General features: G+C 45.8%; 3 protein-coding genes across 6 annotated transcripts in view; 2 read left to right on the top strand and 1 right to left on the bottom strand.

Annotated features, from left to right (window-relative positions):
- The window catches only part of LOC140720786 (uncharacterized), a 99824-nt gene that overhangs the window by 56493 nt on the left and 28533 nt on the right, over window positions 1–14798 (bottom strand). The gene's annotated exons all lie outside the window — the stretch shown is intronic.
- The window catches only part of LOC140720783 (uncharacterized), a 421256-nt gene that overhangs the window by 39745 nt on the left and 366713 nt on the right, over window positions 1–14798 (top strand). The window lies entirely within an intron of this gene.
- LOC140720785 (uncharacterized) lies at window positions 7399–13438 on the top strand. The gene has a single exon (XM_073035630.1). It carries the CDS (start codon window positions 7541–7543, stop codon window positions 9080–9082), a length of 1542 nt encoding a protein of 513 aa, XP_072891731.1. The 5' UTR covers window positions 7399–7540; the 3' UTR covers window positions 9083–13438.

Consider the following 14798-nt stretch of genomic DNA (forward strand, 5'->3'; position numbering starts at 1 on the left):
AGTCCAAGAAACAGCCTCTCACCATCACCCTCTGCCTCCTACCACCCAGCCATTCCCAGACCCTGGGGCTCTGTAACAAACTCAGTGTTAACAGGAAGATTAGTCAGTGATTAAGATGATGAGAGAATTGTGGCCTCCTGAAAGGACACGCGAGCTGAGCTGTCTGATCCAGTGGACCAGATCCACCCTCGTTGACAACCTAATTTACCCCTTGCCCATCCACCCAGGTCATGTTACTTCCGATAACCCACAGTACCCCAACCACCCTCCGTCCCGCCAGTGGCCCCACACCCTTCTGACCATTCACCCCACACCGACACATAGACAGGCCCCCTTCACCCACGTCCACCCTCCCAGCTTGGGGAACCAGAGCAAACTGATACCGCAATCCCGACTCAGTGCAAAACTAAATCCAGGGATGCAAGACTGGAGAGCCCGGAGCCTCCAGCTGTCCGGCTCGGTCCCGGCCCTTTCCCACTGCAACTGGTCCTCGATTTACACAAACCCGAGATTAACACCTTCCTCACCGCCACCTGAACAGGAGAAACACCCGCATCAGCTGGGGTTGAGTTGCAGTTGGTCCCCGTATGTGTTAAAACTCCCCGCTGTCAGATATGGAGACCAGAATCGTACACGGTAAAACCATATAACAATTACAGCATGGAAACAGGCCATCTCAGCCCTTCTAGTCTGTGCCGAACGCTCACTCTCACCGAGTCCCACTGACCTGCACTCAGCCCATAACCCTCCATTCCTTTCCTGTACATATACCTATCCAATTTTTTTAAAATGACAATATCGAACCTGTCTCTACCACTTCCATTGGAAGCTCGTTCCACAGAGTTTCCACTCTCTGAGTAAAGAAGTTACCTCTCGTGTTACCCCTAAACTTTTGCCCCTTAACTCTCAGCTCATGTCCTCTTGTTTGAATCTCCCGTACACTCAATGGAAAAAGCCTATCCACGTCAACTCTATCAATCCATCATAATTTTAAATACTTCTGTCAAGTTCCCCCCTCAAACTTCTACTCTCCAAAGAATAAATACCTAACTTGTTCAACCTTTCTCTGTAACTTGGGTGCTGAAACCCAGGTAACATTCTAATAAATCTCCTCTGTACTCTGTTGACATCTTACGTATAATTTGGTGACCAGAACTGTACACAATACTCCAAATCGGGCCTCACCAATGCCTTGTACAATTTTAACATTACATCACAACTCCTATACTCAATGCTCTGATTTATAAAGGCCAGCATAGCAAAAGCTTTCTTCACCACCACGTGAGTTTCCACCTTCAGGGTAATATGCACCATTATTCCTAGATTTCCTCACACTGTCTATAAGCTTTCTCTATTTGTGAACTAACCTCCTCTCTCCCGGTCTCTTCAATTTGATTCCCACCCCTCAACCATTCTAGGTTAAAGTCTCCCCAGTAGCCTTCACAGATCTCCCCGCCAGGATATTGGTCCCCCTAGGTTTCAAATGCAACCCGTCCTTTTTGTACAGGTCACACCTGCCCCAAAAGAGGTCCCAATGATCCAGAATCTTGAATCCCTTCCCCCTGCTCCAATCCCTCAGCCACGCATTTATCCTCCACCTCAGTCCATTACTACTGTCACTGCCACGTGGCACAGGCAGTAATCCCGAGATTACTACCTTTGCGGACCTTCTTAACTCCCTCCCTAACTCCCTATATTCTCCTTTCAGGACCTCTTCCCTTTTCCTAACTATGTCATTGGTACCTATATGTACCACGACCTCTGGCTCCTCACCCTCCCACTTCAGGATATCATGGACGTGATCAGAAACATCCCGGACCCTGGCACCAGGGAGGCAAACTACCATCCGGGTCTCCTGACTGCGTACACAGAATCGCCTATCTGAACCCCTAACTATCGAGTCCCCTATTGCTACTGCCTTCCTCTTCCTTTCCCTACCCTTCTGAGCCACAGGGCCGGACTCTGTGCCGGAGGCACGGCCGCTGTTGTTTCCCCCAGGTAGGCTCTCTCCCCCCCATCCCCCCTCCAACAGTACTCAAACAGGAGTACTTATTGTCAAGGGGTACAGCCACAGGGGTACTCTCTAGTACCTGACTCTTCCCCTTCCCCCTCCTAATCATGACCCACCTGTCAGCCTCTCATGGCCCCGGTGTGACCACCTGCCTGTAACTCCTCTCCATCATCTCCTCGCTCTCCCTGACCAGACGAAGGTCATCGAGCTGCAGCTCCAGTTCCCTGGCACAGTCCCTTAGGAACTGCAGCTCGGCGCACCTGGCGCAGATGTGAACGTCCGGGAGGCTGGGAGACTCCGGGACCTCCCACATCCGACACCGAGAACAGCAAGCTGCCCTCACACTCATAATTCCCAGCATGGAACCGTAATCCCACGGTGGATTTGTTCGGTGACTTGTGAACATACGTGATTAATGACCCTGCTACTGGGGACTGAATGAATAGTTAGTCTAACAATTCTAATCATACACACCATCTCCTTGCCTTTCTTGCTTCCTCACCGCCTCTCTCCCTCCCCCTTCCCTCTTCTCTGTCCCTCTCAGTTACACTGCTACTCGACCAGTCTCCCACTCTCTTTCGTCCCTTTCCTCGCGCTCTCCTTCTTTGCCACTCTCTCTACTCCTCTAGTAACAAATCGTACTCCTCTCTCGTCTCTCTTCCTCCTCACTCTCTCATACCTCTCTTCATTTCTCTCACACACTCTCCCCTCTATCCATCTGTCTCTCTTACTCTTCCATTCTCTCTCACATCCCACAATCCCTATCCCTACCCCTATCACCCGCCACCTCACTCTCAATCTCTGTCACCCTCTGTCTTCCCCTCTCCATCTCCTCCTCTCTCATAAACTTGTCTCTCTCACTCACTCACCTCCGCCACTCTTGTAACCGCCTCCATTTCCAGCTCTCAACCTCTCTATCTCTCTCCCTACATCCCACCCTCCCCCCTCTCTCAAACACTCTCCCTGCTGGCTCCCGTATCCCACATTGTCTTCCCCTCTTTCTCACCCTCTAAATCTACCACTCACCCCACGCGTTCTCCCTCTTCGCTCCCTGTCAGTCCCACTCCTCCTCCTCCTCCTCCCCGTCACACCCTGCGCTCTCCACCCCATCCCATACAGTGGTATGCAAACGGCTGGGCACCACTGGTCAAACTTCCTGTTACTGTGAATAGTTAAGTGAGTAGAGGGTGAACTGGTCTCCAAAATTCATAAAATTAAAGACAAAACATTCTTTTCAACATTTTAAGCAAGATTAGTGTGTTATTAAAAACACAAAATGCTGGCAGAACTCAGCAGGCCAGACAGCATCTATGGGAGGAGGTAGTGACAACGTTTCGGGCCGAAACCCTTCATGAGGAGTTTAGTGTATTATTTCTGTTTTGTACAATTTTAGAGTGGGGAAAAAGGAAAGGAGCACCATCGAAAAGTCTGGGCACCCCAAGAGATTTGAGCTCTCAGTTAAATTTTACCAAGGTCTTAGACCTGAATTAGCTTGTTAGGACAATGGCTTGTTCACAGTCATCGTTAGGACAGGCCAGGTTATGCAAATTGCAAAGCTTTATAAATACCCTGACTCCTCAAACCTTGTCCCAACAATCAGCAGCCATGGGCTCCTCTAAGCAGCTGCCTAGCACTCTGAAAGTTAAAATAAATGATGCCCTCAAAGCAGCAGAAGGCTATAAGAAGATAGCAACGTTTCCTCAGTTTGCAATGTAATTAAGAAATGGCAGTTAACAGGAACGACGGAGGTTAAGTTGATGTCTGGAAGACCAAGAAAACTTTCCGAGAGAACTGCTCGTAGGATTGCTGGAAAGGCAAATCGAAACCCCCGTTTGACTGTAAAAAAAAACATTCAGGAAGATTTAGCAGCCTCTGGAGTGGTGGTGCACTGTTCTACTGTGTAGCGACACGTGCACAAATATGACCTTCATGGAAGAGTCATCAGAAGAAAACCTTTCCTGCATCCCCACCACAAAATCAGCGTCAGAGGTTTTTCTGACATTGAGGGAGAGGTTGTTTTCTTGACACCAAACAGATGTTGTTCAGACCTCAGATAGAGTCAGCAATTAAATGCTTGAGCATGGTGCGATGAATGTGTTGAGCTGTGGAAATCACGATGCAAGAAGCATCATAGGAAAACCAGATGAGCCCAGGGCATGGAATTGTGATATCATAGGCATTACTGGGAATTGGTTGCACCCAACGGTCTGAGGGATTTAGAGGAACAAATTTGTAGAGAGTTCACAGACTATACCAAGAAACAAAAGTTGATATAGTCAGTGATTTTAACTTTCCATATATTGACTGGGACACTCATACTGTAAAAGGACTAGATGGGGTAGAGTTTGTCAAATGAGCCTTAATCAGTATGTAAAACATCCGGCGTAGAAGTGTGCAATAAGCTGTTGGGAAATGATCCAGGACTGGTGACAGAAATTAGTGTATCACAACACTTTGTGTATAGTGATCATAATGCCATGAGTTTCCAAGTAAGTACCGAAAACCAGAGGTCTGGACCTCTCTTGAGATTCTAGATTGGAGCAAGATCAATTTTTATGGTATTTTCAAGGATTTGACAAGTGTAGTTTGGAACAGGATGTTTTATGGTAAAGGAGTACTTGGTGAGTGGGAGTTCTTCAGAAGTGAAATTTTGAGGGTGTAGAGTTTGTACGTGCCTACCAAAATAAAAGTTGAAAGGTAACTGGTGCAGGGAACGTCTGTTTTCAAGAGATATCGAGGCCCCAGATATTTTGTTCCTCTAAATTCCTCAGGCTGTTGGGTGCTACCAAGATGCATTAATGACTACAATTTCATACTCCCACACCCTGAGCTCATCTGACTTTCTTTAGTTGTCTTCTGTTGGTTTCTAAAAGCTTCCCAATGTTTTTTGCTCTATTATTTGCCCTCCCTTTGGCTTTTGTGTTGGCTTTGGCTTCTCATTTCACAGTTGTGTCCTCCTGCCTTTCCAATGCTTCCACTTCTTTGGGATGTGTCTATCACTCAGCTCCCGAATTGCTCCCAGAAACTCCAGCCATTGCTGCTCTGTCGTCACTCCTACCAGATTCCCCTTCCAGTCAAGTTTTGGCCAGCTTCTCTGTCACAGAAACATGGAGAAGGTCAGAACACAAACATGCCCACTCTGGACGATCAGAATGGTAATCTATACGGGAGACAAAATAGATGGGGGAGGTTTTAAATAGTAGTGTTGCATCCGCATTTACTCAGGAGATGGACACAGAGTCTATAGAGGTGAGGCAAAACAGCATCAACTTCAGAGACTCTGGACAGATTATAGGGGTGGAGCTGTTGGCTGTCTTAAGGCAAATTAGCGTGGATAAATCCCCAGGGCCTGACAAGTTGTTCCGCAGGACACTGCGGAAGACAAGTGCAGAAATTGTCGGGGTCCAAGCAGAGATATTGAAATAATCCTTAGTGACAGGTGAGGTATTAGAGGATTGGCGGACAGCCAATGTTGTTCCACTGTTCGAGAAGGGCTCTAAGGAGAAACGAGAAAATGTTACGTTAGTGAGCTTGACATCAGTAGTGGGAAAGTTATTAGAACATATGTGCAGGAACCGGATATATAAGTAATTGGATAAATGTGGACTGATTAAGGATAGACAGCATGGCTTTGTGCATGGTAGGTCATGTCTAACCAGTCTCACAGAGTCTCTTGAGGAAGTTATCAGGGAAGTGGATGAAGACAAGGCAGTGGATGTTGTCTACATGGACTTTAGCAAGGCACTTGACAAACTCTCATATGGGAAGCTGGTCAAGAAGGTTCAGTCACTCAGCATTCAAGATTAGACAGTAAATCGGATGAGACACTGTCTTTGGGAGAAGCCAGAATGTGGTAGCAGATGGTTGCCTCTCTGACTGGAACCTGTGACTAGTGGTTGCCACAGGGATCAGTGCTGGATCTGTTGTTGTTTGTCCTCTATATCAGTAATCTGGATAATAGTGTGGTTAACTGGATCAGCAAACTTGTGGATGAAACCGAGTCTGGGGATTCAGCGGACTGCGAGACGACTATCATGGCTTGCTGTGCGAATGGGACCAGGTGGAAATATGGCTTGAGAAATGGAAAATGGAATTCAATGCAGACAAGTGCGAGGTGTTGCATGTTGGTGAGACCTACCAGGGTGGGTCTTACGCAGTGACTGGTCGGACATGGAGGAGTGTTGTTGAAGAATGGGATCTGGGAATACAGGTCTATATTTCACTGAAACTGGTGTCACAGTTTGATAGGGACGGAAAGAAAGATTTTGGCACATTCGCCTTCATAAACCGAAGTACTGAATGCTATGTTATGTTGACTTTGTACAAGACATTGGTGAGGCCTAATCTGGAGTATTGAGTGCAGTTTTGGTCACCAACCTACAGGAAAGATGTAAAGACTTTGAAAGCGTTCGGAGAAAATTCACAATGATGTTGCCAGGTCTGGAGGACTTGGGTTATAAGGGGAGATTGAACAGGCCAGGACTTTATTACTTGGAATGTGGAAGATTGAGGGGAGATTTGAAGGAGGTATACTACAATTATGAGGGTTAGAGATAGGGTAAAAGCAAGCTGGCTTTTACCACTGAGATGGGGTGTGACTATAACCAGAGGCCATGGGTTAAGGGTGAAAGGTGAAACGTTCAGGGGAACATGAGGGGAAACTTCTGCCGGGTGAGTTTCCAAAGAGATCACCAGCTCGTAACCCAGCACGGATGGAAAGCGTGCAGGGGAGCCAGCTGGATTCGAACTCAGGACCTTTCGTCCCGAAGTCTGGCTTTGATGCCACTACGCCACCAGCCAGGTCAGGAGATATTGACATGGCATTGAAACTGTGGCACTTTAAATTAACATTACATAAAGGAAAACCCCAGCTGCACATCAACAAAGGCTATTTACGTGTGAGGGTTTAGTTACCGTGGGGCCAGACACCCTTTCAGCTCAGTGGGAAGAGGGACTAATTCAAATGGACAGAGTCAAACAGAGCCAAGTCACAGATTAGAGATGGCATAAGTGCCCCATTCTTATAGAACATCAGAGAGTTTGAGGGTCGTTCCAGATACCAGCACTGTGCCCAGTTAGAAGGTGATTTCTCTCTCCAACTTGCGTTGAACTTCATTGTAACAGTGTGATGTCGGATCACACCTTGGCAACTCAAGTGATCTCATCTCAAATGTTGTCCTTCACCCACTGATGGATTTTTAAATCTTTTTACAGGTTAATCGCCAAGGAATTTGTCTATGGGAATTCAAACACAACACACCAGTTGTGCTGTCTCAGTCTAGATATTTAAGGAGCAAGGGATTCAATCAACCATCCTTCCTGCTCAGACAGTGGGAATGGATTCACTCGGTCATCTCAACTGAAGGTACATCAGCAAGTTCACACTGGGCAAGGCCATTCACCTGTTCTGTGTGTGGGAAGGGATTCAGTCAGTCTTCTCACCTGTGGACACACCAGTCAGTTCACACTGGGCAGAGGCTGGTCATCTGCTGAATTTGTGGGGAAGCATTCACTCGGTCATCTGATCTAATGGCTCACCAGCGAGTTCACACCGAGGAGCGCCCATTCACCTGCTCGGACTGTGGGAAGGGATTCACTCGGTCATCTCACCTACTGAGACACCAGTCAGTTCACAATGGGGAGAAGCCATTCACCTGCTCAGACTGTGGGAAGGGATTCACTCAGTCATCTCATCTACTGGTTCACCAACGTGTTCACACTGGAGAGAGGCCATTCACCTGCTCAGACTGTGGGAAGGGATTCACTCAGTCATCTGACCTACGGACACACCAACGTGTTCACACTGGAGAGAGGCCATTCAACTGCTCAGACTGTGGGAAGGGGTTCAGTCAGTTATCTGCACTGAAGGTACATCAGCGAGTTCACACTGGAGAGAGGCCATTCACCTGCTCAGACTGTGGGATGGGATTTACTCAGTCATCCCACCTACAAGCACACCAGTCAGTTCACACTGGGGAGAGGCCATTTACCTGCTCAGATTGTGGGAAGAGATTTACTCAGTTATACAACCTACAGAGTCACCAGCGAGTTCACACTGGGGAGAAGCCGTTCAGCTGCTCAGACTGTGGGAAAAGATTCACTCGGTCATCTGAACTGAAGGTACATCAGCGAGTTCACACTGGGGAGAGGCCGTTCACCTGCTCAGACTGTGGGGAGGGATTCACTCGTTCATCTGAACTGAAGGTACATCAGCGAGTTCACACTGGGGTGTGGCCGTTCACCTGCTCAGAATGTGGGAAGGGATTCACTCAGTCATCCAACCTACAGAGTCACCAACATGTTCACACTGGGGAGAGGCCATTCACCTGCTCAGACTGTGGCAAGGGATTCAGTAATTCATCCAGCCTACAGAGACATCTGCGAGTTCACACTGGGGAGAAACCATTCACCTGCTCGAACTGTGGGAAGGGATTCACTCAATTATCTGATCTACAAAATCACCAGCGAGTTCACACTGGGGAGAGGCCGTTCACCTGCTCGAACTGTGGGAAGGGATTCACTCAGTTATCCAGCCTACACAGTCACCAACGAATTCACACTGGGGAGAGGCCATTCATCTGTTCAGACTGTGGGAAGGGATTCAGTGATTCATCCGCCCTACGCAGTCACCAACGAGTTCACACTGGGGAGAAGCCATTCACCTGCTCAGTCTGTGGAAAGGGATTCACACAGTTATCCAGCCTACACAGTCACCAACGAATTCACACTGGGGAGAAGCCATTCACCTGCTCAGAATGTGGGAAGGGATTCAGTGATTCATCCGCCCTACAGAGTCACCAGCGAGTTCACACTGGGGAGAGGCCGTTCACCTGCTCAGTCTGTGGGAAGAGATTCACACGGTCATCCACCCTATTGGCACACAGATTAGTTCACACTGGGGAGAGGCCATTCACCTGCTCAGACTGTGGAAAGGGATTCACACAGTTATCCACCCTACGGAATCACCAGCGAGTTCACACTGGGGAGAGGCCGTTCACCTGCTCAGAATGTGGCAAAGGATTCACTCAGTCGTCCAAACTCCTGGCACACCAACGAGTTCACACTGGGTAGAGGCCGATCACCTGCTCAGTCTTTGGGCAGAGATTCTCTCGGCTATCTCCACCAACTGTGCATGATTGTCAAGTCAAACTTGAGTTTCAGGAAGGTATTAAGGAAGAGCAAGAGTTCACTGGCAGAGAGGACGGAACCTACTGCCTGAGGGTGGTTTCTGCCCAGAACATTTGGGCAGAACCCGCAGCGTCACAGTGACAGTCCGAGAGTGGCGTCACATCAGCAGCCAGGAGCAGCGTCACATCAGCAGCCAGGAGCAGCGTCACATCGCCAGCCAGGAGCAGCGTCACAACCCATGGTAAGATGCCGAACTTTAAATAATTGTTGAGACTGTTTCAGGGAAAGGAGTACTGCTGTCTCTGCATTTGGGTTAACTCTGCTACCGAGATAATCGCACACAGGCACTTCTTGAAAACGGCGTGAGGCTTAAGAAGAGCTCGCGAACCTTCAAGAGAGTTCACCCAGTTTGGAACCATAACGGTCCAGTAGAGAAACGGAGGTGCAGGTCCGAAATCATCTCCGAAGTCTGACAGGCAGCCAGTTTTTCACCTGATCCTAATGCTAATGCTTCTGCCACTGCCTTCTGACTTATGACTATCCTTGACTAGACTAATGACTGACTTACCGCTGATTATTTATGACTACTGACTAATAATTACCAACTGCCACATTTGCGAAAATAAAAATAAAAAGGAAAGTTGTTTGGTCATTGAGTGGAATCGTTAAAACCTTCGGATAGGCGTATTCAGTCCCTTTCAAGTGGGGAAGCTGCACATGGGATCAAGAACTCCGACTTGACAGTGAAAAACTGGTTGACAGTGAAAATACTGCTTGACCAGGAAACAGAAATCTGGGAGCTTTGAGCTGGAACAGCAAGAGCAATAACCTGGAGTCCTGAAGAAGGAAGGAAATCAAGTTCAGATAAAACAACATCGAAGCATCACTAAAAAGTTGTACTCTCACCTGTGAACAGCCTGCAGACGGAATCAAACATGTCTGATCAAGCTATTGGGAAATCAGTTGAGCAACTCAAGCTGGAGAGAATGACAGCAAAAAGATTGTTCTCTCGTCTGGCCAACAGCATTACCAGGACCTATGAAGACATGTCTGAAGAGGAGCTCAGAGTGAGTTTCAATAAACTCACAATGGAAGCCGAGAGAGTCATGGAAGCCAATGATGATGCGGAGGCCGGACTCACTGCAGAACGGGAGGCGGAGCTGAACACAGAGAAAGTAGCTGTGTCAACTGAACAGCAAAAAGCCAACCTGGCAAAGACGGCAAATGAGTGTGAGTTGAAACAAAAGGAAATCAGAAGGCTGATCCAGTAGACTCTTTGGACCAACTTTGGAAATGTTGAGTTGCTCACAGTACTACAAGCAGCAGAGGATGAATGTGATGATGTTGCTGCTGTACAACCCAATGGCCACCAGGAGGCGTATAGCTGCATGCTTAACCACCTGCAAGGACTGGTAAAGACAGCGAAGGAGGTGTATGGTCGGTGGGAACGATGGATCCCGCCAGGGGATTGGATGCACCTTCAGAGTCACCTATAGGGGCTCGAACTCCACGTCCCCAAGTTGGTTTCCAAGAAGGCCCATTTCATACAGGCAAGGAGAAAGGAGGATGCTGAAAGACTAACACCGACAGCATTGGGCTTTTCCTCCAATTTTCCCACGCCAGCCATCAGACTGAAACCGACGGCCCTTCCTAAGTTTACTGGCAGCAGACGTGATTTTCACAGGTGGAGAAAGGACTGGGAAGCACTCCAGAGGCAGGGAGAGCCGACCGGTTCAAGAGAGGTGAAAAAGGTTCAACTGCTGGACAGTCTGAACAACAAAGTCAGAAGAGACCTTTGCCTCAATACTTATAAAACTGTAGATGACATCTTTTGTGTTCTAGAAAACTGCTGTGGAAATCGAGCGTGGAAATCGGAAGTGGGATAGTATTGGCGCAGCACGCGAGCCAAAATGCGGGGGTTGCGGCTGTGGAAACTGCCAGCCGGGCGGCAAAGGAATGACTCTTGCTGAAGAGAGGGAACATGTATACAAATTCATATAAAATCAAAGCAATAGTGATAAGGGAGAAAGAAAGGCATGAACATTGACTTCTCTAACTTCCGTTAATGCCCCTCCTCCCCTTACCCCATCCCTGACATATTTAGTTGCCCATCACTCTGCCTGTTCTTTATCTCCCTCTGGTGCTCCCCTCCCCCTTTCTTCCTCCCTAGGCCTCCTGTCCCATGATCATTTCCCTTCTCCAGCTCTGTATCACTTTTGCCAATCACCTTTCAAGCTTTCAGCTTCACTCCACCCCCTCCGGTCTTCTCCTATCATTTCGCATTTCCCCCTCCCCCTCCTACTTTCAAATCTCTTAGTATCTTTCCTTTCTGTTAGTCCTGACGAAGGGTCTCGGCCTGAGACGTCAACAGTGCTTCTCCCTGTAGATGCTTCCTTGGCCTGCTGTGTTCCACCAGCATTGTCTGTGTGTTCTTTGAATTTCCAGCATCTGCAGATTTCCTCGTGTTTGTACAATATACAAATGATATTGTACATTATGGATCATATAGACAAAAAAAATCAAAGCAATAGTGATAAGCGTGGACGCTGAAAAGGCATTTGATTCAGTTAATTGGAATTTTCTTTACAGAGTTTTACATAGATTTGGTTTCCATAACAATTATTAAAACTATACAGGCACTATATGACAACCCTACCGCTAGGATTAAAATCAATGGATATTTATCAAATAGACTTACCCTAGAAAGGGGCACAAGACATTAAGGAAGATATAGCAAGATGGAACCTGATTTCTTTCTTTTAGTTTCAGTTCAAGGATTGAGTCTATTATAATGGATATACTGCCCAGACTGTTATATCTCTTTCAGACCCTACCAATAGAGATTAATCAAAATCAATTCCATGAATGGAACAAGATGTTATCAAGGTATATTTGGCAAGGTAAAAGGCCTAGAGTTCATCTCAAAACTTTGCAATTAGCAAAGGAGAAGGGTGGATGTGGCCTAACTTCTCTTCGAGGTTATTACTTTGCAGAACAGTTGAGAGCTGTGATATGCTGGAGCAACCCATCGTATGACGCTCAATGGAAAAACATTGAGGAGTGGGTACATCCATTCCCCATACAAGCAATTTTGGCTGATAATAACTTGCAAAGGTACATAAATACTATTGATAATCCATGGGTGAAATTGACTCTTAAAATATAGAAAACTGCTATAAAAGAATATAACCTAGAGGGAGATACCGCAATTCTTAAATGGTGTGCATATGACTCGGATTTTACACCAAATAAATTGCATGCTAGATTTAAGGACTGGACAGCTAAAGGAATAACAGTTCTTTGCAACATAATGAAAGAAGGAACACTGTTCAGCTTTGAAAAGCTGAAAGATAAACATTTAGAAAAACAAGATTTTTATCAGTATTTATAGATGTGACAGTATGTTAATAGGATGCTTAAAATTGTAACCAAGGCAAGCACATGCATGATAGAGCTAATTAGCAAAGCATATAATTCAGATAACGGTAGTAGAATTATTTCAAGCATGCATCAGGGTTTGTCAAATCTTAAAACATATTTGACTTCATACATTAAAACAAAATGGGAGAAGGAAGGAGGGATAATTATATCTGAGGAAGAATGGACAATAATATGGAGGTATCAATGGAAGTTACCAGTTCTCAGAAATGGAGGGAGTTCGGATGGAAAAACTTGATAAGATATTTTATTACACCCTCCCAGAAATCCCATTATGGTAGTAACCTCGCTGTTTGCTGGAGAAACTGTGGAAATCGAAATGCAAATCATCATTATATTTTTTGTGACTGCCCTGTTATCAAAGACTATTGGAGGGGGATACACAATGCCCGATATGGCGTCTTTAAATGTGAAATACCCTTGGGGAGTAAGTCCATATATTTTGGATATATACCTCAAAAATGGTTGAAAAAAGATAAATATTTAATGAATATATTGTTGGCGGCTGGTATAAAGACTGTTACTAGGAAATGGTTATCACAGGAGAGCCCAAGTTTAAATGCATGGATGGAAATTACAATGGACATTTACAAAATGGAGAAGATAATCATAATCTGGAACAATTTGATTCATACTGGGAAAAATGGTTTAACTACGTAATGCCTCATAGGCCTGATTTTATTCTCACAAATCAATGAATATGTTGTAGAAAAAAAAGATCACTCCCTACTTGTACATAGTTTTTTTTTCCTTTTGCTTGTTTTTTCTTTCACTCTTTTCTATAAGTGTATACCTCAGATAAATTCTATGTGGAGATTTGTGGCATATATGATTATATGATATATATCTACAATGTCTGAAATACATCTTCTGGAAATGTTTGATAATGAACTTCAATAAAAAAAACAAGAAAAACAGTCAGATAAAACTTTTAAGTATATATTTTCATCAAAAATGAACAGGATTCAGCACTCCATGTGTGTATTTGCAATCGTGATAAGAAATACAGACCAGAACACGTACATGAGAGGCCAACTCAGAACAATAAATCATCACTCTGGAAGAAAACATGAACGAGTGGAATGAGTATGACCCTCCATGGGAGACATCCCAACGATCTGAGTAGACTCGATGGTGACAAGGAAGCCTCGAACACCTGACTGAGAGTTGGAGACCTCTCCCCAAAAAACAAAGGGGTTCCCTGCAGAAATACAGGACAAGATGTTTGACAAAAGGGGGGAAACATCAAAAATACATGAAATATTAACAAACGAGGCAGTTAGTGCAGAAAATGCCAGAGAAACCAGACACAATCCAACACATTCCAGGATCCTGCAGCAGTTTAACTCAATCTGATTACTTACAAAGGTACAAACAAATGGCAAATATCATTCACCAAAATCTTGCTTTAAAATACAAACTCATGAATGCCATCACTTCATAAAGGTACCATAAATTCAAGCCCGATATAGTTTTAGTGTCAAAATCTTACAAATTATATGATCATCAATACATTATTTCAGATAGGTCAATCCATCTGGTTATATTACAGGATAAACAAGCAGGAACAACTCCCCCAATAGATAAAACCATTCCCAACACACACGTGTTCCTCAACCAGTGGAGCACCTCACCACAGGTATTGTTTGTGTCATCAGTCAGACAACCAAATTATTTTCTCCATCAATCAGCTTCCAGGTGTTGCTACTCTGCCATTCGTTGCCACGCCCCGCTGCTCATTCCCTTTTCCTCATCGTACTTTCTTACCCCGACCATCGTCCAGAGCCCCAAACGCTGCCCCGTGCAGACTCAGCTCTGGTTTCTGACCCAGCTTCGTTGAACATCCAACAGATGGTTTTCCATTCTGCTTTCAGTCTTTAGAGTACAGTAGTGTTTTCAACAACCCTTCAGAAGCAGGGAAAATGACCCATAAAGAGTCGTGATTGAGGAGGTTAACTACCAATGTCATTCTTCCTCAGCCCAGAGATGAGAGGGGTGAAGAACATCTCAGACAGAACTGCAGTCAGCTCGACTTCTTCAGTCTGCAGAAAATTCAAGGGAAACATCTTCACCCACAGAGTGGTGACTGCAACCCATTCCACAGGGAGAACGAGAGGGGAGCAACAGGGGAGGATTTAAAAGGACTGTCGTGGTACAGAATCAGTGGTAGGGTTTAGCAGGTCTGAATTGACTCTCTACTGTACACTAGCAGTGTTATAAA

The sequence above is a fragment of the Hemitrygon akajei genome, unplaced genomic scaffold (assembly GCF_048418815.1).
Source record: "Hemitrygon akajei unplaced genomic scaffold, sHemAka1.3 Scf000047, whole genome shotgun sequence".
In the NCBI taxonomy this organism is placed as follows: Eukaryota; Metazoa; Chordata; class Chondrichthyes; order Myliobatiformes; family Dasyatidae; genus Hemitrygon; species Hemitrygon akajei.